General features: G+C 44.2%; 1 protein-coding gene across 2 annotated transcripts in view; it reads left to right on the forward strand.

Annotated features, from left to right (window-relative positions):
- arhgef6 (Rac/Cdc42 guanine nucleotide exchange factor (GEF) 6) overlaps window positions 1-25,900 on the forward strand; it is a 212,305-nt gene that overhangs the window by 64,845 nt on the left and 121,560 nt on the right. For both annotated transcript variants that reach the window (XM_043705208.1, XM_043705209.1), the window contains exons 3-5: window positions 9,042-9,163; window positions 19,792-19,993; window positions 25,021-25,091. In XM_043705208.1, the coding sequence (XP_043561143.1) occupies window positions 9,042-9,163; window positions 19,792-19,993; window positions 25,021-25,091 (395 nt within the window). The remainder of the gene's footprint in view (window positions 1-9,041; window positions 9,164-19,791; window positions 19,994-25,020; window positions 25,092-25,900) is intronic.

Below are 25,900 nucleotides of genomic sequence, written 5' to 3' on the forward strand. Positions count from 1 at the left end.
TTCTACAACTCAATGAAGTCCAGTTGAAGGCCGAGATTGATAGATTCTTGTTGTCTCGAGGAATTAAGGGCTACGGGGAGAACGCTGGTAAGTGGAGCTGAAATGCGCATCAGCCATGATTGAATGGCGGAGTGGACTCGATGGGCCGAATAGCCTTACTTCCACTCCTATGTCTTATGGTCTTATGGTTGCTGTCTGACCTGCTGTGCTTTTCCAGCAGCACTCTAATCTAGACCTGATAACACAGTCTGCCAATTCCTTCACAACAGACCAAAACAAGAAGACACAACACGCTTAGAAATTCTAGCCACCTTAACCTACATTAAAGACATCTCTGAGATGACGACCAGACTACTCCGGCCCCTAGGCATCATGGTAGCCCACAAACCTACCACCACAGTGAAACAGCTCCTGCTGAATTTAAAGGATCCCGTACCAGCAGAATGAACGCCATATACAAGATGGACTAGAACAGACATTACAATGGAGAGACAGGCAGGAAACTAGTCACCAGGATACATGAGCATCAACTAGCCATCAAAAGACATGATCAACTATCACTGGTATCCGTACACACAGACGAAGAGGGATACCAGTTCGACTGGGACAACACATCCATCCTGGGACAGGCCAAACAATGACATGCACGAGAATTCCTAGGTTCAAACCGGAACTCCATTAACAAACATTTTGATTTGGACCCCATTTGCCAACCTCTTGGAGACAACCACGGGAGTGATATCACCCACCACAGCAGACCAAGACACACACATAGCAGGCCGGACAGAACACCAGCGCTTCATTAGAGGCTCACTGATGATGTTACCTAGCATGGTGATGAGACATCTGAGAACAAATCTACTAGCTCAGTGAGCAAACTTACAACCTGAGCTATAAATCTTCCCCAAAATCACAGGGCATTGAGTATTTGAATGGGAGGGCACATGGTAATAAAATTAAATCGGCAGAATGGGAAGTGATGCATTTTGGTTGGGTGAATGGTGAGGTATTCCACATTAAATAGGACAGTTATCAAGTACATACAAGAGCAGGTTTGAGGGTATTTCTGCACCAATCTTTGAAGGTGGAAAGACAGTTTAATAAAGCAGTTTATAAAACCTCTGCGATTCTGGGTTTCCCAGAATGCCCAAAGGCATCTTACTCATACGTAAGGAATAAGAGAATGCTCAGTGAGCAGGTAGGGCCGATCAGGGATAGCAGAGGGAACTTGTGCGTGGAGTCTGAACAGATAGAGGAAGCCCTAAATGAGTTTTTTCTTCAGTTTTCACCAAGGAAAGGGAACTTGTTGTAAATAAAAATTTAGAGGAGCTGGGATACAGTCTTGACAAGAGCAAGATTGAGGAAGTTGATGTGCTAGAAATTTTGGAAAACATTAAGATTGATAAGTCCCCAGGGACAGACCAGATTTATCCTAGGCTGCTCCGGGAAGTGAGAAAGGAGGTTGCTAAGCCACTGGCGAGGATATTTGCCTCGACGAAGGTTGAGCAGTGGATGTGGTATATATGGACTTCAGCAAGGCATTTGATAAGGTTCCCCCTGGTAGGTTCATTCATAAAGTCAGGAAGTATGGGATACAGGGAGATTTGGCTGTCTGGATTCAGAATTGGCTGGCTGACAGAAGGCAGAGAGTGGTTGTAGATGGAAAGTATTCTGCCTATAGGACAGTGTTGAGTGGGGTCCTGCAGGGCTCTGTTCTTGGGCCTCTGCTCTTTGTAGTTTTTGTAAATGACATGGTTGAGGGGTGGGTTAGTATATTTGCAGATGACACAAAGTTTGAGTTGTCGTCGATGGTATCGAGGGCTACTGCAGGCTGCAGCACGACATAGACAGGATGCAGAGCTGGGCTGAGAAATGGCAGATGGAGTTCAACCTGGATAAATGCGAAGTGATGCATTTTGGAAGGTTGAACCCGAATGCTGAATATAGGATTAAAGACAGGATTCTTGGCAGTGTGGAGGAACAGAGGGATCTGGGTGTGCAAGTACATAGATCCCTCAAAGTTGTCACCCAAGTGGATAGAGTAGTTAAGAAAGCAAATGGTGTTTTTGCTTTCATTAACAGGGGGATCGAGTTTAAGAGCCGTGAGATTTTGCTGCAGCTCTACAAATCCCTGGTGAGGCCACATTTGGAATATTGTGTCCATACAAATCCCTGGTGAGGCCACATTTGGAATATTGTGTCCAGCTCTGGTCGCCCTACTATAGGAAAGATACAGAGGCTTTGTAGAGAGTGCAACGAAGGTTTACCAGGATGCTGCCTGGACTGGAGGGCTTGCCTTATGAAGAAAGGTTGAATAAGCTCGGACTTTTCTCTCTGGAGAGAAGGAGGAAGAGAGGATCACGGTTTACAAAATAATGAGAGGAATAGATAGTCAATAGCCAGAGACTCTTCCTCAGAGAATGACTGGTATGAGGAGTCATAGTTTGAAGATATTAGGAGGAAGGTATAAAGGAGAAGTCAGAGGAAGCTTCTTTATGCAGAGAGTTGTGAATACATGGAATGTGTTGCCAGCGGTGGTGATGGAAGCAGAGTCATTGGGGACATTTAAGTGACTGCTGGACATGCACATGGATAGCAGTGAGTTGAGGGGTGCGTAGGTTGTTACTATATTTGATATTAAGATTAAATCTCAGCACAACATCATGGCCCAAGGGCCTGTTCTGTTCTGTACTTTTCTGTGTTCTATGTTCTAATAAAGGCACAGAGTAAAACACGCAGCAGGTTCATTCAACCATTGTCCAATCCCAGGTGGAGACTTGTGTCCAATTCTCGGCAGCAAACTGTCGAAAAACGTGAGGGTCTTGGAGAGAGTGTGGGGGAGATTTATTGCAGTACGACTGGGGTGAGGACTTCAGTTACTGGAGAGGCTGCAGAAGCTGGGCCTGATCTTCTTAGAGCAGATGAGAGGAGTTTTGATAGAGATATTAAAAAGCCAGTGAAATGCATAAAGCAAATGCTTTCTAGTGGTAGACAGTACAGGTTGAAATTGATCAGCAAAAAGAATCGGGGAAGATGAGGACAAACGTTTATGCAAAAAGTGGTTAAAATTTAGAAATCACTGATTTGGTTATAAATACGCATTCAATCATAGCCTTTGGATATGGATAGGATTAAAACATAAAAAATATTTTGATTAATGAGGAGGAAATAGTGTAGTCATGAGATTAGAACCACTGCCAGTCTAATGGGCAGAATGGCATCATCCTGTACTCTCTGATTCTAATATGCACACTCAATAGGCGGCACGGTGGCTAGCACTGCTGCCTCACAGCGCCTGAGACCCGGGTTCAATTCCCGCCTCAGGCGACTGACTGTGTGGAGTTTGCACATTCTCCCCGTGTCTGCGTGGGTTTCCTCCGGGTGCTCCGGTTTCCTCCCACAGTCCAAAGATGTGCAGGTCAGGTGAATTGGCCATACTAAATTGCCCGTAGTGTTAGGTCAGGGGTAAATGTAGGGGTATGGGTGGGTTGCGCTTCGGCGGGTGGGTGTGGACTTGTTGGGCCGAAGGGCCTGTTTCCATACTGTAATGTAATGTAATAGGAAGCAGAGTCCAGAGATTAGATTCTCAAATGGAAATGCAAATAATTTAATTATTTATCATAGATGTCATTTGTTCACTGCCAGCTCTGAGGATTGTGTAATCTCACCAAAAGCCCTGAAACAACCGATATTTATACTCCTGCTTCACACTGTTTGAATTTTGTAGCCTGCAGATTTGGAAAGCTCGAATTGGAGGAAACACTCTCTCAACCACCATTACATGAAGAAACTGAGAGAGGGGTCTCCCAGATTACCCAAGAGAACAGAAAGTTCTGGGGAAACTCAGGTTCAGCGGCTTTTGTGGGTGGTGACAGAGAAGTAGTTAACATTCTGAGTCCGAAATGCTGCTGCTTCAGAATCTGACCTGAAGAGTGCAGTCTCGGAAATTGATCCAGTTTTAGAAATTTGGAAAGAAGAAAGTGGTCTCGCTGGAAGTGACAATGAATATGTCGTGTTGTTGTAAAAACCCAACTAGTTCTTTAATGCCCTTTAGGGAAGGGAAGCCGCTGTGCTTACCTAGTTTGGGTCTCTGTGTGACTCCAGACCCACAGCAATGTGCATGGATCTAAATTCTCCCTGAAATGGCCCAGCAAGCCTAACCAGGAACCTTCCATCATCGTGACAGGCATTAAATGTGAGCAATACCCACATCCTGGATCCAGATTTTAAAAAATTGAACCATCACAGCAGAAATACTTGATAAAGAGTTGGCTTTACAGAACACACTTCTCTGTGGTTTATATCGTTTGCATTTCATTCAAGCAACCAATTAATGCAGGAAGTTGCTAAGCTGCAGGGTATGAATTTGAAGTGCAGTTGGTAGATATCTTTGAGAGAACAAATTGATTATCCAAATACATATCGAAATTACAACTGAATTGTTCTTTAAATGGGTGATTTTGCTGTAGGTGCAGTAATTGCAAACCCTTGGAAGACCCTTGTACTGTACATCAGTTATTTCTGCAGCAGAGTGGATGGCACCAAGAGCAACAAGATAGGGATGTCTGCCTGCTCTTTTCACACAAACTCAGACTCCCATTCACCAATAGTAAAGACTCTGCTTAACAAAACAACTTAACAAGCCAGTTTCTGCCTTAATTTATTTTGAAGAGGTGGAAAAATTTTGTGAAGGTACATCTGACAAGAGTAGATGTGTTTTCCTTTCCTAGGGTGTTAGTAGTGACACAGTTACCAGAGCAAACATCCAAGAAACAAAAGATTATATCTCTATGACTCTAACTTTATAAATATGTTAAGGGTGAAAGGGTAACTAGGGAGAAAATAGGACACCTCAAAGATCAGCAAGGCAGCCTATGTGTGGAACTGCAGGAGATGGGAGAAGATACTAAACATATTTTGTAGAAGTTGATTAGTGATGCTGGAAGAGCACAGCAGTTCAGGCAGCATCCAAGGAGCTTCTTGGATGCTGCCTGAGTTGCTGTGCTCTTCCAGCACCACTGATCCAGAATCTGGGTTCCAGCATCTGCAGTCATTGTTTTTACCTCGTTATATTTTGTAGAAGTGTTTACTGTGGAAAAGGACATGGAAGATAGACAATGTGGGGAAATAGAGGGTGACATCTTGAAAAATGTCCATATTACAGAGGAGGTGGTGCTAGATATCTTCAAACACACAAATATGGATAAATCCCTTAGGCCTGATTATCTCTGTCACCCTCCTTCACCAATGGGACAACATTGGCTCTTTTCCAGTCCTCCAGGACCTCACCAGTGGCTAAATAGGATACAAAGGTATCTGTCAGTGCTCCAGCAATTTATTCTCTTGCCTCCCTGAATATTCTGGAATAGTTTCCATCAGGAACCAGGGACTTCTCTAGCTTAGTACTTTTTAAGATGCTCAACACCTCTTCCTTTTTAACAGCAACTTGGCTTAGAAATTCAACATTTCATTCCCTGTGATCATTCTTCACCAATTCCTTCTCTTTGGTGAATATCGACACGAAATATCCATTTAGGACCTCTCCTCCCTCTTCTGGCTCCACACATAGATTCCCTCCTCTATCCTTGAATGGGCAACCCTTTCCCTAGCTACCTTCTTGCTTTCTTTGTGTGTATAAAAAGCCTTGGGGGTCTCCTTAATCCTATTTTGCTAATGATTTTTCATGACCCCTGTTAGCCCTTCTAATTCCTTGTTAAAGCTCTTTCCTACTTTCCTTATTTACCTTGAGGGCTTTGTCAGTTCACATCCTCTCAGAGCTCTTTTTGATCAAGGTTATAATAGCCCTAGCCATCCAAGGTTGATGTAACTTGCCACACCTATCCTTCATTCTTGCAAGAACGTGCCGCTCCTGAACTCTTTATCAACTGCCATTTGAAATACTCCCACAATTCCGATGTGCATTTACTTCAAGCAGCTGCCTCAAGTCAAAATTCTCCAGTTCCTGCCTAATGTTGTTATAGTTTTCCTTCCTCCAATTTAACATCTTCACCCAAGAACTGCTGTTATCCCTATACACGAGTATCTTAAAACTCACTCTGTTCTGGTCACTACTCCAGAAGTACTCTCCCACTGAAACTTCACTCACCTGACCAGGCTCATTTTTCCAAAACCAAGTCTAGTTGAACCCCTTCCCTGGTTGAACTGTTTACGTACTGCGTCAAGGAACCCTCCTGAATGGTCCTTACAACTTCTGCCCCATCCAAACCCCTAGCATGAAGTAAGTCCCAGTCAATAAGAGAGAAGTTAAAATCATCCATCGCAGCAACTCTCCTGTTTTTTACAACTTTCCAAAACCTGTCTACGTATTCTCCCATGTATCTCCCGCTGGCTGTAGGGAGGCCTGTGTTATACCTCCCAGCATTGTGATTTCATCTTTCCTATTCCTGAGTTCTACCCATGTTGCCTCACTGCATGAGTCCTCTGTACAGCTGTGAGATCCTGCTTTACCAGTAATGCAACTCCCTGACCCTCCAACAGTGTCTCTGTGTGTGTGTTTGTGTGTGTTTGAGTGGTGGGTGGGAGGGGTGTGCGGTTATAGTAGGCAGCTTTAATATTCATTGATTAATTAAAACAATCGTAAACAGCTTTGGCAAACTCTTACTTGACTGAAAGCAACAAATGCTGAAGATCATGACAGGTCAGGCAGCATCCATGGAGAGAGAGCAAATTAACCTTTTGAGTCTGGATGCCTTCTCTTCAGAGCTGGACTGAAGTGTGGAGGGGGCAGTATTGGTCAGGTAGTTTGGGGGAAGTGTGGGGCTGGTGAAGAAAGGATGTTAGTTCAGATAAAGTAATCGGAATGTGAGAATGCCAGACTTGAAAGGACAGTAAGTGGAATGGGGGGAGGGGAGGACATGATAACAAGCTAAAAGGAAGGGAAGAAGTGGTTCACAATCTGAAGGGGTTGAACTCAGTATTAAGTCCAGAGGCTGTAAAATGCTCAGTCTGAAAATGAGATCTTGTTCCTCCAGTATCCGCTGGGATTCACTGGAACACTGCAGCATGCTGAGGACAGACACGTGGGCATACAAGCAAGACGCTGTGTTAAAATGCCTGACTCTGGGAAGTTCAGGGTCATGCTTGCGCACAGACCGGAGTATTCTGCAAAACAGTCACCCATTCTGTTCTCCGAGAATGGGGCTGAACAGAGAGAACGGGGATCAGGTTGAACATGATTTGCTGGCTTCTCTAATCCTCTTTTGGAATTATCTGCCATCACTTTCTGGGCATGAATCTACTTCAGCTGTGTGTGGGCACAAACATGATTGCATAATGACTAATATCTGTAAACATACACAATATCTAATCCAGTTTATTATATTCCCATTTAATTGGGCTTTGTTTTTGTTCACTATGTTAATTCTTTGGATTAAATTCTGATCCTGAAAGGAGGCAAGTGCAATAATTCTATTGCAGTGTACTTATTTCAGTGTTACCCTCTTTCTGCCAAATATTCCTGTCTGTGAATTATTGTAGAATACTTGGGTGATTGTTTGTACTGAGATCTGAGTCATTAATCTGAACATTAACGATAACTTTATGCATCGTGTGGCTTTGCTGAGTGTTGTTTCTCAATAATACCGTTCTATTTTGTTGCTCATGTCCTTGTTCACACCAGGTTCTGTTTCCCTATCAGCTGTTCGTGTACTGTAATAGCAAAACATTTAGAAATGCATGATTTGATTAAGCAGAGTCAACGGGGCTTCATGAAGGGGCGTTCATGCCTGACCAATTAATTATCATCGTTCTTTGTGGAGGTAACAGCCACAATAGATAAAGGGAAGCCAGGTGATGTGAAATGCTTGGATTTCCAAAAGGTGTTTGATACTATACGCAAACGACTGTGTTTTATTGTTTCATGGGATGGGGGCATTTCTGGCTGGGCTGCTATTTGTTGCTCGTCCCGAACAGCACTTAAAATGGTTCAGACCGTTTCAGAGGGCAGTTCAGAATCAACCAAATCTCTGTTGGTCTGGAGTCATATGTCAACCAGGCAGGGTAACAACAGTGGATCTTTTTCCCATAAAGGGAACCAATTGAATTTTTGCCAGTTGGACAATCGATAATGATTACGTGGTCATGGTTTAGTTACCTTTTTATTCCAGACTTTGTTTGAATTCATTTTCACCATCTGCCACATGGGATTCAAACCCATGTTACCTGACCATATATTAGTCACAAAAAGCTAGCATCCAAGTTCAGCTGGCAGGAGGGAAGGCAAATGAAATTTTGGCTTTTTTTTTCCAAGGGGAATGGAATGTAGAAGTAAGGAGGTCATGCTAAGACTTTACAAGAGACTATTCAGACCACAGGTGGAATAATGTGAACTATTTTGGCCCTTTATCTAAGGCAGGAAAGACTGGGATTGGTGACAATCCAGAGAAGGTTCACTTGGCTGGATGTACTTATGGAAGGATTTTCTTTTGAGAAGAGGTGAAGTTGGTGGGTTTGTACACATCGGAATATAGAAGAATGAGAGGTGACCTTATTGAAATGTACAGGATGCTGGCGGTTTGGCAAGGTCAGTGAAGAGAGGTTGTTTCCCCTTGTGGGAGAGTCTAGGACCAGAGGGAATAATGGGGTCACACCTTTAAGACCGAGATGGGGAGGAATTTCTTCTCTCTGAGAGTAGTGAGTCTGTGGATGCTTTTTTTTTACCACAGAGGGCTATCAAGGCTGTGTCATTAAATATAACTTCGGCTGAAATAGAGAGATTTTCAGTCGATAAGGAAATCGCGTTATGGGGGGAAAGGCAGGGAAGTGGAGTTGAGGATTTTTAGATCAACCACAGCCTCATTGACTGGTGGAGCGGACTCGATGGGCCGAATGGCCTACTGCTCTTGCATCTTACAGTCTCATGTTTCTCATCATGATATTTTGTTTGAAAATGCTGCTGTGAATCACCTCAAAATGCTTGAATCGGGTAAAGCTGCTGTATAAGTATCAGTTATTGTTTAATGATTGATGGGAAATGGTGTTCCTGGTCTTCAGCCCTCCTTTTATGCTTTGTTTTAAAACAGAGCGAGGAAGGACATGTTCATCTTTCTCGTCCCATCAGAGTAACTCTGCCACTTCTGCCAGCAGTTCCCAAGCACCTGCCTCGAAAGCAACCAGAGCTCTGCGGAGACCATCAAAAAACCTGGTAATATATCTCCTTTACAAGTCCTTTTGAAAGGAAACTCTGTGGGACTGTACAGTTTTTAATTTCCTTTTGAAAAATGATCCTGATTTTGTTGGCTTCCTCTTGTGATCGTTCAAATTGAAGTCCAAATTAAACATCGAATGCAGCACAGTGTCTGGACCTTTTACCAACTAATCTGCAGGATATGGACCTCTTCCCAGACCCACAACAACCCATCCCATTCTATTCCTTTCTCTCCATGTTAATCCAGCTTCCCCCTGTAAGCACACCAGCCCTGGCTAGTCCCCAGTCCCTGGGGCAATGAGTTCCCCACTCTAAGGGAAGACATCTCACCTAATTCCCCGTTGGATTTATTAGTAAGTAGCTGACATTTTTGACAGCTTGCAGCAACTGGTGGAGGAAGTCACTGGCTTTCTTTAAGCTCAGCCATTTTCCTGGAAACATATAGAAAGGTAATGGGAGTAGGCCATTTCACCCTTTGAGCCTGGTCTACCATTCATTATGATTGTGGCTGACCGTCCAACTCAAATGCCAGCTGGGGCCACTTTTTCCCCATATCTTTTCATCCTTTAGCCGTAAGAACTATATCTACTCTTTCTCGAAAACATTTAACGTTTTGGCCTCACCCACTTTCTATGGCAGAGAATTCCACAGGCTCCCCCCTCTCTGGGTGAAAATATTTCTCCTCATCTCAGTTTGAAATGGTCTATCCCGCATTCTTAGGCTGTGACCCTGGGTTCTGTACTCCCTGGGCATTGGGAGCATCCTTCTTGCATTTGTCCTGTCCTGTTAGAATTGTATAGGTTTTTCATGACATGCCCCTCATTCTTCTAACTGCCAGTGAACACAGTCTTAACTGATCCAGTCTCTCTCCATATATCCAAAGATGTGCAGGTTAGGTGCATTGGCCATGCTAAATTGTCCACACTGTTCAGGGATTAGATTAGATTAGATTAGATTACTTACAGTGTGGAAACAGGCCCTTCGGCCCAACAAGTCCACACCGACCCGCCGAAGCGCACCCACCCAGACCCATTCCCCTACATTTACCCCTGCACCTTTCAATTAAGATTAGATAAGATTAATTAGATAAGATTAAGATGTGTAGGTTGGGCGCATTACTCAGCGGTTAAATGTAGGGGTGTGTTACTGTTCAGAGGATTGGTGTGGACTTGTTGGACCGAAGGGCCTGTTTGCACACTACAGGGATTCTTTTAAAAAAAAAGCCTCTCCTTTGAACCCAGGAATCAATCTGGTAACCCTTTGCTGCACTTTCTCTATCTTCTTTCTTATATAAGGAGACCAAAACTGCACTCAGTAGTCCCGGTGCAGTCTTACCAAGGCCTTGTACAATTGCAACAAGTCCCTGCTCCTGTACTGGAATCCCCTTGATGGAAAGGCCAGCCACCTTCACCACCTGCTGCACTGATATGCTTACCTTTCAGTCACTGTTGGCCAAGGACACCCAGGTCTCTGTGTACCTCCCTATTTCCAATTATTCACCATTCAGATAATAATCTACCTTCTTGTTTTTGCCACCAACGTGGGGGTAATCTCATATTTATCCACATTATCCTGCATCTGTCATGCACATGCCCACTCTCTCAGTCTGTCCAAATTACACTGAGACACTCTGCATCCTCCTAACAGCTCACCCTCCCACCCAGCTTTATGTCATCTGCAAACCTGGAGGTATTACATTTAGTTCTCTCGTCTAAATCATTAAAATATTGTATCTAGCTGGGGTCCAAGCACTGATTCTGTACACCACTAGTCACTGGCTGCTAGTCTGAAAAATACCTATTTATTCATAGTCTGTCAACTAGTTCTCTATCCATGTCAGTACGCTATTCTCAATCCCATACGCTTTAATTTTACATGCTAATCTCTTATGTGGGACCTTATTTTTTCTGACAGTCCAAGTAAACCATTTTCACTGGCTCCCTCTTATCAATTCTACCAGTTACATCCTCAAAGAATTTCCAGTAAATCTGTCGAGCACAATTTCCCTTTTGTAAATCAATGCTGTCACTGTTTTCTAACTGCTCTGCTATTAAATCTTTTCGAAATGACTTTAGCATTTTCCTCACTGCTGATGCCAGACTGACTGGTCTGTAATTCCCTGTTCTCTTTCTACCTTTTATTTTAAACAGTGGGGTTACATTAACTGTTCCAGAGTCTATACAATCTTGGAGGATGACCATCAATACACCCACTATTTCTCGGGCCACTTAAGTACTCTAGGATGTAGATTATCGGGCTCTGGAGGTATAGTGGCCTTTATTCCCATCAATAGCATTCCCTACTAATACTGATTTTCTTCAGTTTCTTCCTCTTACTAAACTCTGTGTTCCACAACATCTTCGATGTTATTTTTAACTTTCTTTGTGAAGAGAGAATCAAAGTATTTATTTAATTGGTCTGCCATCTCTCTGTTCCCCATTCTAACTTCCCTGTTTCTTACTGTGAGGAATCTGTGTTTAACTTCACTAATCTTTTGCTCTTCACATACCTACAGAAAATTTCAAAGTCTGTTTTTTATGGTCTTCGCAAACTTACTCTCATACAATTTTTCCCCTCGTCTTCATCAATCCCTTTGTCCTCCTTTGCTGAATTACAAACAGCTTCCAATCTTCAGTTTTGCTGCTTTTTTTTTGGTCGATTTTTAACACCTTTCCTTGGACCTGATGCTACTACTAATTTTCCTTGTTAACCATATTCCAGTAGATGGAAAATTATAGAAAATGTTAGTGGTGATGGGCTCAGCCAAGGCTATTAATGTTTCCCAAACAACTAAGAGAGCTTGGAAAGTGTCAGGAATCTAACTCCAGGTACAGCAGGTAAGGGGACAGCTCTAAGAAGGAAGGGGGTCAGTCAGTGCAGGACTGAGGGTGTTGTACTGAAATACACACAGTGTACAGAGCAAGGGGAATGAGCTTGTAGCACAGATTAGGCGCCTGGGCCTCCATTTGTCAAGAGGTGAGAACGAAGACCAGAGGGCTGCTGGGAAGGTGAGTGAAACCGTTTTATTTGGGTAGGGGCTGAATCCAAGACGCTACATGTGTAGTGTCTCCCATTCCCCCCCCCCCTCCTCACCACAGAGTTCTTTTCTTTTGGTTAGAGTTGATCTGGTAAGCTTTTTCTATTTCCTTTTTTTAATTGTTTTATCAAGTGATTGGTGAAAACTTTCCTTTTTTCATTTACTTAAACTAAGACTATTTTTATGGTCATAGAGGATATATAAGCAGGGCAATATATGGGCAGAGCTCAGAAATAGGAAGGGTGTGGTAACATTGTTGGAGCTGTACTACAGGCCTCCCAACAGCGAACATGAGATAGGGGTACAAATATATGTAAACAGATTTTGAAAGGATGCAGGAGCAACAGGGTGGTGGCGATTGGAGATTTTAATTTCCCCAACATTGACTGGGATTAGTGTTAGAGGTCAAGATGGAGCAGAATTTGTGAGGAACATCCAGGAGGGTTTACGAGAGCAGTATGTAAATAGTCCAACTCGGGAAGGGGCCATACTGGACTTGGTGCCGGGGAGTGAGCCCGGCCAGGTGGTTGAAGTTTCAGTTGGGGATTACTTTGGAAATAGAGATCACAATTCCATAAGTTTTAGAATACTCATGGACAAAGACGAGAGTGGTTCTAAAAGAACAGTACTTGGGGGAAGGCCAACGATACCAAAATTGGGCAGGAGCTGGGGAATGTGGATTGGGAGCAGCTGTTTGAAGGTTCATCCACATTCAATATTTGGGAGGCTTTTAAAGAGAGTTAGATCAGAGTGCAGGAGAGACCTGTTCCTGTGAAAATGAGGGATTGAAATGGCAAGATTAGGGAACCATGGATGACAGGTGAAATTGTGAGACTAGCTAAGAGGAAAAAGGAAGCATTCATAAGGTCTCGGTGACTGAAGACCGACAAAGATTTGAAAGAATATTGGGAATGTAGGACCAATCTGAAACGAAGAATTAAGAGCATTGACAGGGGTCATGAGATACCTTTTAGCAAACAGCGTTTAGGAAAACACCAAAGCCTTTCATTCATGTATAAGGAGCAAGAGGGTAACTAGAGAAAGGGTTGGCTCACTCAAGGACAAAGGAGGAAAGTTATGCGTAGAGTTAGAGAAAATGGGTGAGATTCTTAATGAGTACTTTGCATCAGTATTCACCGAGGAGAGGGGCATGGCGGATGTTGAGGTTAGGGAAAACGTTTGATTATCCTACGTCAAGTCAGCATGAGAAGGGAGGAAGTGTTGGGTATTCTAAAGGCATTAAGGTAGACAAGTCCCCAGATCTGGATGGGATCTACCTCAGGTTACTGAAGGAAGCGAGAGAGGAAATAGCTGGGACCTTAACAGGAATCTTTGCAGCATCATTGAACGTGGGTGACGTCCCAGAGAACTGGAGAATTGCGAATGTTGTCCCCTTGTTTAAGAAGAGTAGCAGGGATGTCAGTGGTAGGGAAGCTGCTGGAGAAGATACTGAGGGATAGGATCTATTCCCATTTGGAAGAGAGTGGGCTCATCAGTGATAGGCAACATGGTTTTGTGCAGGGAAGGTTATGTCTTACAAACCTAATAGAATTCTTTGAGGAGGTGACAAAGTTGATTAATGGTGGAAGGGCTGTAGATGTCATATACATGGACTTTAGTACGACGTTTGATAAAGTTCCCTATGGTAGGCTGATGGAGAAGGTGAGGTCACATGGAGCTCAGGGTGTACTAGCGAGATGGATAAAGAACTGGCTGAGCAACAGGAGACAGAGAGTAGTAGTTGAAGGGAGTTTCTCAAAATGGAGACCTGTGCCCAGTGGTGTTCCACAGGGATCCGTGATGAGGTCACTGTTGTTTGTGATATACATAAGTGATCTGGAGGAAGGTGTCGGTTGCCTGATTAGCAAGTTTGCAGATGACACCAAAATTGGTGGAGTTGCAGATAGTGAAGGGGACTGTCAGAGAATACAGCAGAATATAGATAGATTGGAGAGATGGCCAGAGAAATGGCAGATGCAGTTCAATCTGGGTAAATACGAGGTGATATATTTTGGAAGATCCAATTCAAGAGTGAACTACACAGTAAGTGGAAAAGTCCTGGGGAAAATTGATGTACAGAGAGATCTAGGTGTTCAGGTCCATTGTTCCCTGAAGGTGGCAACGCAGGTAGTAGAGTGGTCAAGAAGGCATACGGCATGCTTTCCTTCATCAGACGGGGTATTGAGTACAAGAGTTGGCAGGTCATGTTACAGTTGAATAACACTTTGGTTCGTCCCCATTTGGAATACTGTGTACAGTTCTTGTCGCTACATTACCAAAAGGATGTGGATGCTTTGGACAGGGTGCAGAGGAGGTTCACCAGGATGCTGCCTGGTATGGAGGGTGCTAGCTATGAAGAGAAGTTGAGTAGATTAGGATTGTTTTCATTGGAAAGACTGAGGTTAAGGGGGGACCTGATTGAGGTCAACAAAATCATGAGAGGTATAGACAGGGTGGATAGCAGGATGCTTTTTCCCAATAGTGGGGGACTCAATTACTAGGGGTCACGAGTTCAAAGTGAGAGGGGAAAGGTTTAGGGGAGATATACGTGGAAAGTTCTTTATACAGAGGCTGGTGGGTACCTGGAACACATTACCAGTGGAGGTGGTAGAGGCGGGCACAAAAGCACCATTTAAGATGTATCTAGACAGACACATAAATGGGCAGGGAGCAGAGGGATACAGACCCTTCGGAAATATGAGGCAGGTTTAGATAGAGGATCTGGATCGGCGCAGGTCTGGAGGGCCGAAGGGCCTGTTCCTTTGATGTAATTTTCTTTGTTCTTTGTCTATTGTACGATGGGATTTATGTACAGGCCTCCTGGCATTAGGCAGGATGTGGGGAAGGATATAAATCAGGAGATAGAAAAACACTATGTAATGGGGACTTCAAGATGCAGGTAGGAAAATCAGGTTAGTGGTGGATCTCAAGAAAACAAATTTGTACAATGTTTGCGAGAGTTTCTTTTTAGAGCAGTTTGTGGTAGAGACCACTTGGGAGCAGGCACTTCTAGATTTGGTGATGTGTAATGAGGCAGACTTGATTAGGGAGCTGAAGACAAAGGACCCCTAGGGGATAGTGACCAAAATGTCTTCAAATTTACCCAGCAGTTTAAGAGGGAGAGACTGGAATCCGGTGTAACGGTATCACAGTTGAGTAAAGGTAACTACAAAGACATGAGGGAGGAGCTGGCCAGAGTTGATTGGAAGGAGAGCCTGGTGGGGAAGGCAGTGGGGTAACAATGGCAGGAGTTTCTGGGGTAATTCAGGAGGCACAGCAGAAACTCATCCCAAGGAAGAAGAAACACATAAGGGGAGGATAAGGCAACCGTGACTGGCAAGGGAAGGCAGGGACAGCATAAAGGCCAAAGGAAAAACCATACAACGTGGTGAAGGTTAGTGGGAAGCCTGAGCAGAGGATAACTACATCAGCAACAAGGGAGAAGATGATGAAATATGAGAGTAAGTGAGCTAGTCACATGAAAGATTGCAAGAGTTTTTTTTAAAGACACCTAAAAGTTAAGAATGAAGCAAGAATGGACATTGGACTGCTGGAAAATGAGGCTGGAGACTTAGTAATGGGGAACAAAGAAATGGTGGAGGATCTGAACAGGTACTATTCGTCAGTTTTCACTGTGTAAGGCACCAGCAGGAGACCAGAACTTTGAGAGAGTCGGGGGCAGTTGTGAGTGTAGTCCCATCACTCAGAAGAAGGTGCCATGGAATCTGAAAGGTGTGAAGGTGGAATAATCACCTGGATCAGATGGACTACACCTCAGAGTTGCGAAGGAGATAGCTGAGGAGATTATAGAGGCATTTCAGGAATCTCTGGAGACAAAGAGGATCCCAGAGGAATGAAAAATGGCAAATGTTAGCCACGTTTAAGATGACAGGAAACTATTGGCCAGTTAGCCTGACCTCAGCCATGGGTAAGATTTTAGAGCCCATTGTTCAGGATGAGACTGCGGAGTACTAGTAGGTCTATGATTAAATAGGGCTGAGACAGCACGGCTTCATCAGAGGAAGGTCATGCCTGACAAAACTGTTAGAATTTTTTGAGGAGGTAACAACAAGTTAAACAAAGGAGAGCCAGTGGATGTGAATTATTTGGATTTTCAGAAGGCCTTTGACAGGTGCCACACAGGAGGCTGCTGAGTAAAGTGAGAGCCCATGGTGTTAGGGGCAAGATATTGGTATGGATAGAGGATTGGCTGACTGGCGGAAGGCAGAGAGAGTGGGGATAAAGGGTTTTTTTTCAGGATGGCAGCCAGTGACTAATGGAGTTCTGCACAAGTTCGTGTTGGGACCATAACTATTCACGTTATACATTAACGACCTGGACAAAGGAACTGAGGACAATGTTGTTAATTTTGCAGGTGACATAAAGATAGGTAAAGGGACATGTCGTGCTGAGGAAATGGGGAGTCTGCAGAACTACTTGGGCAGGCTAGGAGTGCGGGTAAGGAAGCGGCAGATGGAATACAGTGTAGGAAAGTGTGACATTCTGCACTTCAGTGGGAGGAATAGAGGCAAAGAGTATTTTCTAAAAGGCGAAAGGCTTCAGAAATCTGAAGCACAAAGGGACTTGGGAGTCCTGGTTCAGGATTCTCTTAAGGTTAACATGTAAGCTCAGTTGGCAGTTAGGAAGGCAAATGCAGTTTTGCATTTATCTCCACAGGGCTAGAATACAAGATCAGGGATGCCCTGCTGAGGTTGTATAAGGATCTGGTCAGACCACATTTGGAATATTGTGAGCAATTTTGGGTCTAGTATCTAAGGAAGGATGTGCTCACATAGGAGGGAGTCCAGCTGAGGTTGACAAGAGTGATTGCCTGGGATGAGGAGCTTGTGATATGAGGAGCGGTTCAGCACTCTGTGTCAGTACTTGGAGTTTAGAAGGATGAGGGGGATCTGATTGAAACTTACAGAATACTGGAAGGCCTGGATAGCGTGGATGTGGAGAAGGAGAGACTAGGACCCAAGGGCACAGCCTCAGGGTGAAGGGACGGCCCTTTCAAACTGAAATGAGCAGGGATTTCTTCAGCCCGAGGGTGGGGAATCTGTGGGACTCAGTGCCACAGAGGGCTATGGAGGCCAAGTCACGGAGTGCATTTAAGACAGAGATAGATAGGGTCTTGATTGGTCAGGGATCAAGGGTCACAGAGAGAAGGCAGGAGGATAGGGTTGAGAATCATATCAGGAACGATCCAACGGTGAAGTAGCCTCGAAGGGCCTTATGGCCTAACTCTACTCCTATATGTTAGGTTCCTATGGTAATTATTTGAGGTTTCCTTGCCCATGTTTAACCTGAACATGAGGAATTTCTTCAGCCAGAGGGTGGGGAATCTGTGGAACTCATTGCCACAGAGGGCTATGGAGGCCAAGTCACAGAGTGATTTAAGACAGAGATAGATAGTTACTTGATTGGTCAGGGATCAAGGGTTACGGAGAAAAGGCAAGACAATGCTTTTGAGAAACATCTCAGCCGTGATCAGATAGGCTGAATGGCCTAATTCGGCTCCTGTGTCTTATGATCATAAGGGCACATGCACGCAGGTTCTCTCTGTCTCTCTCTCTCTCTGTCTCTCTCTCTCTCTGTCTCTCTCTCTCTCTGTCTCTCTCTCTCTCTGTCTCTCTCTCTCTGTCTNNCTCTCCCTCTGTCTCTCTCCCTCTGTCTCTCTCCCTCTGTCTCTCTCCCTCTGTCTCTCTCCCTCTGTCTCTCTCCCTCTGTCTGTCTCCCTCTCTGTCTCCCTCTCTGTCTCCCTCTCTGTCTCCCTCTCTGTCTCCCTCTCTGTCTCCCTCTCTGTCTCTCTCTTTTTGTCTCTCTCTCTCTCTCATTCTCTATATCCCTCTGTTCTCAATACCTGCTCCACCATTTAATGTGATTATCCCTGATCATCAGCCTCAATACCGTCATTCCGCCCTCTCCCATTTTGCTGATGCCAGCCTCAGCTGACCGTCTGTGTGGAGTTTGCACATTCTCCCCGTGTCTGCGTGGGTTTCCTCCAGGTACTCTGGTTTCCTCCCACAATCCAAAGATGTGCAGGTTAGGGTGGATTGGCCATGCTAAATTGCACATAGTGTTCAGGGATGTGTAGGCTAGGTGCATTAGTCACAAGTGAATATAGTCACAGTAGGGGAATGGGTCTGGGTGGGTTACTCTTCGCAGGGTCGGTGTGGGCTTGTTGGGCAGAAGGGCCTGTTTCCACACTGTAGGGACTCTACTTTAATTCTAAGTCTTTAGCTGCAAGAGCAGTATCTACTTGCTTTCAATAACTGGTGCATGTGGACGCCCCGGTCTCATTGCACATTCCCCACTCTCAGCCTATAGTCAATCATACAAAAATCTGTTTTGCAATCAAAGTGGATAACCTCCCATTTATCCACATTATGTTGCATCTGCCATGCATGTGCCACCCTCCCACCCAGCTTTGTCAAAGTTGAGATATTACATTGAGTTCCCTTATCTGAATCATTAATATATATATTGTGAACAGCTGGGCTCCTTGTTACAATCCCTGCGGTACCCCACTGCCTGTGATCAGAGAAAGACCCATTTATTCTTACTGTTTGTTTCCTGTCTGCTGTTCAATTTTCTATCTGTCTCAATACACTACCCCCAATCTTGTGTGCTTTAATTTTACACATTCTTCTCTTATGAAGAGACTTTGTTGACAGCCTTCTGAAAGTAAAAGTAAACCAAATCCATTGGCATCCTTGATCAACTCTGCTAGTTACATCCTTGAAGAATTTCAGTAGATTTGTCAAGCCTAATTTCCCTTTTGTAATTCCATGCTGTCTGAGTCTGATTCTCCCGCTGTTTTCAGTGCTCTGCTATAAAATCCTTTATAATGGACTTTAGCAACTTCTCCAATGCTAACGTCAGACTCGCTGATCTATAATTCTCTATTTTCTCTCAACCTCCCTTTTTAAATAGTAGGGTTACGTTAACAAGCTTCCAATCCATAGGAGCTGTTGCTGACTCTCTCAAATCTTGGAAGATGACACTAATGCAACCATTGGGTTTCTAGGGTCCACTTCCTTCAGTAATCTGAGATGTAGGTATCAGCCCCTCGGAATGTATTGGCCTTCAGTCCCATCAATTACTCCAACACTATTTCCCTACTAATACAGATTTCCTTCAGTACCTCTCTCACTAAACCCTGCATTCCCTATTTCTTGTGGGACATTATCTGTCCGTCTTTGTGAATACCAAAGCAAGGTACAAATTTCATTCATCAGCCATTTCTTTGTTCCCCATTATAAATGACAACCTGAGTCCTACCCAGAAAAGCCCCTTCAGGATCTTTTCCTATTTCAGTGAGGTCACGTCTCAATCTTCTATAAACTCTATTTAACTCCGAATTGGAAACGATGCCTTCCTAGAGACCAACTGAGTTTGTTGTATCACCTGCAATACATGTGTACTCTTCCTTCAAGATTCAGCCACATGACCATATTTAGTGGCATTATGGGCTTAAAGGCCTAATTAATTGACTTATTCAACTTGGTCTGTTTCTACACTGGCAAACTTTGGCGAAATGTTTTTGATCGGGTGACACTGAAGTGTCTTTCCTTCCTTCCTTTAGGAGATGACGGAAAATGGGAGTCATCAGCTGGTGGTGAAAGCCAAATTTAATTTCAAGCAGAACAATGAAGATGAGCTTTCCTTTTCAAAAGGCGACATTCTTTATGTAACACGAGTCGAAGATGGAGGATGGTGGGAAGGTTCACTGAAAGGGAAGTCAGGCTGGTTCCCTAGCAACTACGTGAGAGAGATAAAACCAAATGGTGAGTTGCTCATTTTTATGTATAACTCCGTCTTCATTCTGGCTGTACAGAAAATCGTACTTTTTGTTTTAAACTGCTTTAAGTTCAGTGTGTCCATGGTCAGAGCTTTCAGTCCAGCATTGAAACTTCAGTTTAGTTTCTACTTTTGGCCAACAGCTAAGTTAGAGATTTTCATTTCGCCAAATGTGATGGAGTTATAATTTAATTAACTGGCCTCACTCAAAGACAAGCAAGTCTAACTTGTTCATAACCGTGGATGTGTTGTACCCACCTCGATCTTACTGTTTGAAATTGCACCTCACCCCTTTGCAGACTCTGAAACTTCTCAGGGTTTTTCACCTCCCTCTCTATGGTTCATCAACCTTGGGAACCATCTCGTTGACTTTTGTTTTGAATCCTCCTCATGTCTGTGGTCCTGGCCCAGCATTGGTCCACTTTGCATCCTCTCAGTGAGATGCCTTATTTGTGTCTGTTATTGAGAAACTACTGGAAATAGACAGTGCTGTTCAAGCTTGGACCCACTGATGATGGGATAACGACTGGTTGAAGAATAGTGGTTTGTGTAGAATGAAACTGTTTGAGCGGGACACTTGTTCTAACTTCAACACTTGTTGCAGAATGTCCTCTTGTCATTTTCAAAACATGCAAGAGACTTATGATAAAGTGACTAGATCTTGAGGCTTGGAATAATAATCCAGAAAAAGGTGAGCCCAAATCCTGCTTGAGTCCAGGAATTTGAATTCAGTTTGGGGAAAAAAGCACTTCCTAGTCTGGAAATAAAAAGCTGGTCTCAGTAAAAATGATCCTGAAGCTGTTGGACTGTTATCAGCTGTTGAACCTGGTTCCTTTAGGGATGGAAATCTGCCATCTCACCAGGTGTGGTATTTGTAAGTATTTCACTTGACCTTCCTTTGCTGTTGCAAATTAGGTCATCTAGGAAAAAGGAATGTGTATAATTTACTCCTAGAGTCACAGAGGCCTACAACACCAAAAAAGGCCCATCAACCCATTGAATCTGCACTGGTCAAAATAGCCACTTTTTTGCATTTGTCTGTGGAGTGTAGTGTTGCTAGCTGGGCCAGAACTTACTGCCCATCCCTAGTTGCCCCTTGAGGTGGTGGTGAAGCTCCCTTCTTGAACCACTGCAGTCCATGTGCTGTGGGTTGACCCACAATGCCCTGAGGGAGGGAATTCCAGGTTTTGACCCTGCGACAGTGAAAGACTGGCAATATTTTTCCAATTCAGGTAGGGGAGTGGTTTGGAGGGGAACTTGCGCGGGGTGGTGTTCCCATGCATCTGCTGCCCTTGCCCCTCTGAATGGAAGTGGTCACGGGTTTGGAAGGTGTTGTCTCAGGATCTTTGGTAAATTTCTGTAGTGCATCTTATAGATGAAACACTCTGCTACTACTGAACATTAGTGATGGAAGGAGTGGATGCTTATGGATGTGATGCCACATGTGGATGTGATTGTTGGCTGCTTTGTCCTGGATGGTGTCAAGCTCCTTGTGTGTTGTTAGAGCTGTCCCCATCCAGGTAAATGGGGAGTATTCCATCACACTCCTGACTTGTGCCTTGTCGATGGTGGACAGTCTTTGGGGAGTCAGGAGGAGAGTTACTTGCTGCAGTATTCCTAATCTCTGACCTGCTCTTATAGCCACTATGTTTATGTTGGGAGTCCAGTTGGGTTTCTGCTCAATGGTAACCCCAAAGGTATTGATAGTGGGGACTCAGTAATGATAACACCATTGAATGTCAAATTGTCTCTTATTGGAGATGTTCGTGTCTGGCATTTGTTTGGCGTGAATGCTACTTGTCAACCCAAGCCTGGATATCATTCGGATCTTATTGCATTTGGACGTGGATTTCTTCAGTATCTGAGGAATCATGAATATTGCTGAACATTGACCTTAAGATGGAGGGAAGGTCATTGATGAAGCAGCTGAAAATGGTTGGGCCTAGGACACTATCCTGAGGAACTTCTGCAGAGATGTCCTGGAGCTGAGATGACTGACCTCCTAACAACCATGACCATCTTCCTATGTGTCAGGTATCACTCCAGCCATGGGAGAGTTTGTCCCCAATAGCCACTGAGTCCGGTTTTGTGAGGGCTCCTGAATACCACACTCTGTCAAATATAGCCTTAATGTGAAGGGCTGTCCCTCTCCCCTCCCCTCTTGAATTCAGCTCTTTTGTCCATGTTTGAACCAAGGCTGTAATGGGGTCAGGAACTGAGTGACCCTGGCAAAGCCCAAACTGGGTGTCACTGAGCAGGTGCTGCTTGACCGCACTATTCATGATGTCTAGCCCATTGCCATTTTCCAGCACTTGGCAAATAGTCTTGTTTGCCGCCTTCAATGTGATGAGGGTTTCTGGCTCTCCCCCTTACAGGCAGTGAGTTCCAGATTCCCCCCACCCTCTGGGTGGGGAAAACATTCCTCACATCTCCCCTAAACCTCTTCCCCCTTACCTTAAATCCGTGCTCCTGGCCCCCTTATCTGTGCCCCTCAATTGATATCTCTCAATCAGGTTCCCTTTCAGGATAACTCCACTCTGTTCATTCTCTCTCCATAACTGAAACTTGCCAACCCAGGCAACATTCTGGTAAAACTCCACTGCATACTCTCCAGTGCTGTCAGATTCCTCCTATCGTGTGGATTCCTGAACTGCATGTAATAGATTAGATTAGATTCCCTACAGTATGGAAACAGGCCCTTTAGCCCAACATGTCCACACCGGCCCTCCGAAGAGTAACCCACCCAGACCTATTCCCCTACCCTATATTTACCCCTGACTAATCCACCTAACGCTGTGGGCAATTTCCCATGGACAATCCACCTATTCTGTGCATCTTTTGGATTGTGGAAGGAAACCCATGCAGACATGGGGAGAATGTGCAAACTCCACACAGACAGTCGCTCAAGGTGGGACTCAAACCCAGGTCCCTGGTGCTGTGAGGCGGCAGTGCTAACCACTGAGCCACCGTGCCTGCCCAAAACTCTAGCTTTAGCCTGTCTAACTAACTTTTTATAAAGTTCCAGTGTAATTTCCCTTCTCTCAAACTCAACGCTTTGACTAATAAAGACAAGTATCCAGTTGCCTCTTTAAGTACACTATCCACCTTTCCAGCTACGCTAAAGGATCAGTGTACATGCACATCAAGGTCCCTCTGATACTCGGTACTGTCCTTGCCTAATTTGTCCTGCCCATAGGTTTACAGAACTTTGTCTACTGATCCATCGATGTGCCCTTTGCAGTCCTCCATCTGGTTTTCCCAGGGTTGATATGATTGCATAGGCCTCCCTCCTTTTCCCTTGCCTGGCAAGCCAATCTCAGCAGCCAGAAACATAGCTCTCTGTACAAACCAGGGCCATCTTTCTGGCACAGTTTTCAGAATGTGGTGATCAAAGCAGCATGCCAGACTGCAGCTGCTGCTGCTCTCTCTCACTGTGATAACCCACGGTAGGGAGGATTGAGTTTACAGAAACCACTGCAAAATCGCCTCTTTTTCAATTTGAAATTGCTTCTTACCAAAACTGAGTTGTTTAACTCTGCCACTTTGGATTGATGACGAGGAGATGAACCATATGTTTTTGCTGACTCCCCGTTGTTTTTTTGGAGCGTGATTGTGCTGCCGACTGTGTCTGACTCTTCAGAATATTGAGGCACACAGTGTGACATAAGGAGAGGGGGCAGAGAGTACAGGGCTCAAACAGCATTCATTTCCTTAAAGGGAACTCAATAAAAGGCTCAAAACAGTTGTTAAAGTCCACTAACTGATGATAAGGGCGATGCATTTACTACTCTGTGGTGTGTGACATCCCTTTGCCAAGTTGCTAGTGTCCATAAGGTATCACATTAAGAGCGACAAGTTGTTGGCTGTCAGTTGGAGGTTGATGGTGGTAGAATTGAATGTGCACAAAATACATCAGCCTTTCATTTGCGCATTTCTTTGGAGAATGCAGTTGGCCGAAGTGGGTGGTTTATGAGATGATGTGCTTTGAGGATGTCTGTACTTTGCCAACACAAAAACACTTTGGCCTGTCGTAGTAGCACCCTGGCTTGCAGCTTCTCTCTCCATCAGGCGGCCAGTCAGGTGTTCAGGCCCTACTCCTGAACTTGAGGATGTAGCCAATGTAGCTCTGAATATCTCTATTATTGCCCAATGTCCTGATAGTGTAAAAGGATCAGCATTTAAGTGTTGATGTCCCAGTGTGTTATTTCAGGGCCGATTAGAAAGAAGAAAAATATTTTCAAATTATTCAGATAGAAAGATGTGAGAAATCAGTGAAGTTTATTGATCAACTGCCCTGACTCATATTAAAGCTTCCCTCCTGCTTGTAGGAACTGTTTAAAGGGGGAGACAGCAGTGCAGTGGGTGAGTCTCTACAGGTTAATGCTGGTAGAATTTAAATCCATTTATTAAATCTGGACTTGAAAGCGAGTTTCAGTAATGGTGACCATGAAATTCCCATCGATTGTTGTAAAAACCCATCTAGGTGACTAATGTCCTTTCGGGAAGGAAATCTGCCATCCTTACCTGGTCTGGTCTACATGAGACTCCAGATCCACAGCAATGTGGGTTACTCTGAACTGCCCCCTAAATGTCTGAGTGAGACACTGAGTTTAAAGGCAGTTAGGGATGGGGAGCAAATACATGCATTCATTGAATGAATTAGAGAGAAAAGAGAGAATACACGTGGTTGTGGTTGTGTTTTATGCACAAGGCAATGAGCAAAATCTTTTCAGTCCATGTTAATTACTGAGTATTTTGTGCAGAGCCGGGTAGTGCCTACTACCTCTGCCTTTTCTAACTACAACTCAACCTTCACCCGCACCAGAGGGAGTGTGACCTTGCCCATTGGTTCCAGTTCAGTGCTGTATTCTCCTGGAGAGTTCTGTGTGAAATGGACCCTCAGTCCTTTTTAATTCCAAGCTCTTAGTTCAGCTAATTGCAGTCTGTACGGATCTAATTCTGTCATCACCAAAATTTAACTAATTGACTTATCAAGCGTGTTTTTGATTTGCAGATAAGTCACTTTCCCCCAAATCTCTCAAAGGATTTGAGACACCTTCAGTTACGAAGAATTATTACAGTTTGGTAAGTGCTTTGATTTGATTTTAATCCCTGTTTTCACAGGGATAATTCTGGCTAATAAAGTAATGCTTGTGAATTAAACTCACCAGCAAATCGTTTGCAAAAGTAATAAGTTTTACCTAAATTCAGAACAGTCGACAAAAACCTGTTTTAAGAGCCATAATCTTTATGTAAGCTACTTCCATTTAAAAATCACAACACATGCTAAATCTGATTTTTGCCCAGATCGCTCTTGTATTCTGCATCGTAGCCTCTGGCTTAGCCTGGTTAGCAGCAGGGTCTTCACACAAATCTCAGCAGGAAAATTCTGAAAATCCGACAGCATATGTTTTGAACCAAACTCCTTCTTCACCCCCACCCAGTGGTGTTGATGTGCAAAGTGGACATGGCTTTCCTTTAGAATTGCTCTCTGACTCAGGCAGGCGGCATACTCTCCAGTCCACAGTATATTTATCACTCTTTTTAACAAAGGACTTGCATTTATTTAGCACTGTTAACACCGTCAGGACCTTCCAAAATGCTTTACAGCCAATGAATTGATGTTGAAGTGTAGTCACTGTGTAATACAGCGTTCACTTCCCAGCAACCTGCCTGAGGCAGCAAAGTGCAGATGACTAGACAATCTGTTTCCAGTGATGTGAATTGAGAGATAAATATTGGCAGGGCACAGGGAACTAGCTTGCGATCTTCAAAATAATGGGCATGGCATCATTTACATCAACCGCAGTTTGATGTCCTAGTCAAGAAGCAGCACCTTATGACAGTGCAGCACTCCCTCAGCACTGACCCTCCGACAGTGCGGCACTCCCTCA

The sequence above is a fragment of the Chiloscyllium plagiosum genome, chromosome 15 (assembly GCF_004010195.1).
Source record: "Chiloscyllium plagiosum isolate BGI_BamShark_2017 chromosome 15, ASM401019v2, whole genome shotgun sequence".
In the NCBI taxonomy this organism is placed as follows: domain Eukaryota; kingdom Metazoa; phylum Chordata; class Chondrichthyes; order Orectolobiformes; family Hemiscylliidae; genus Chiloscyllium; species Chiloscyllium plagiosum.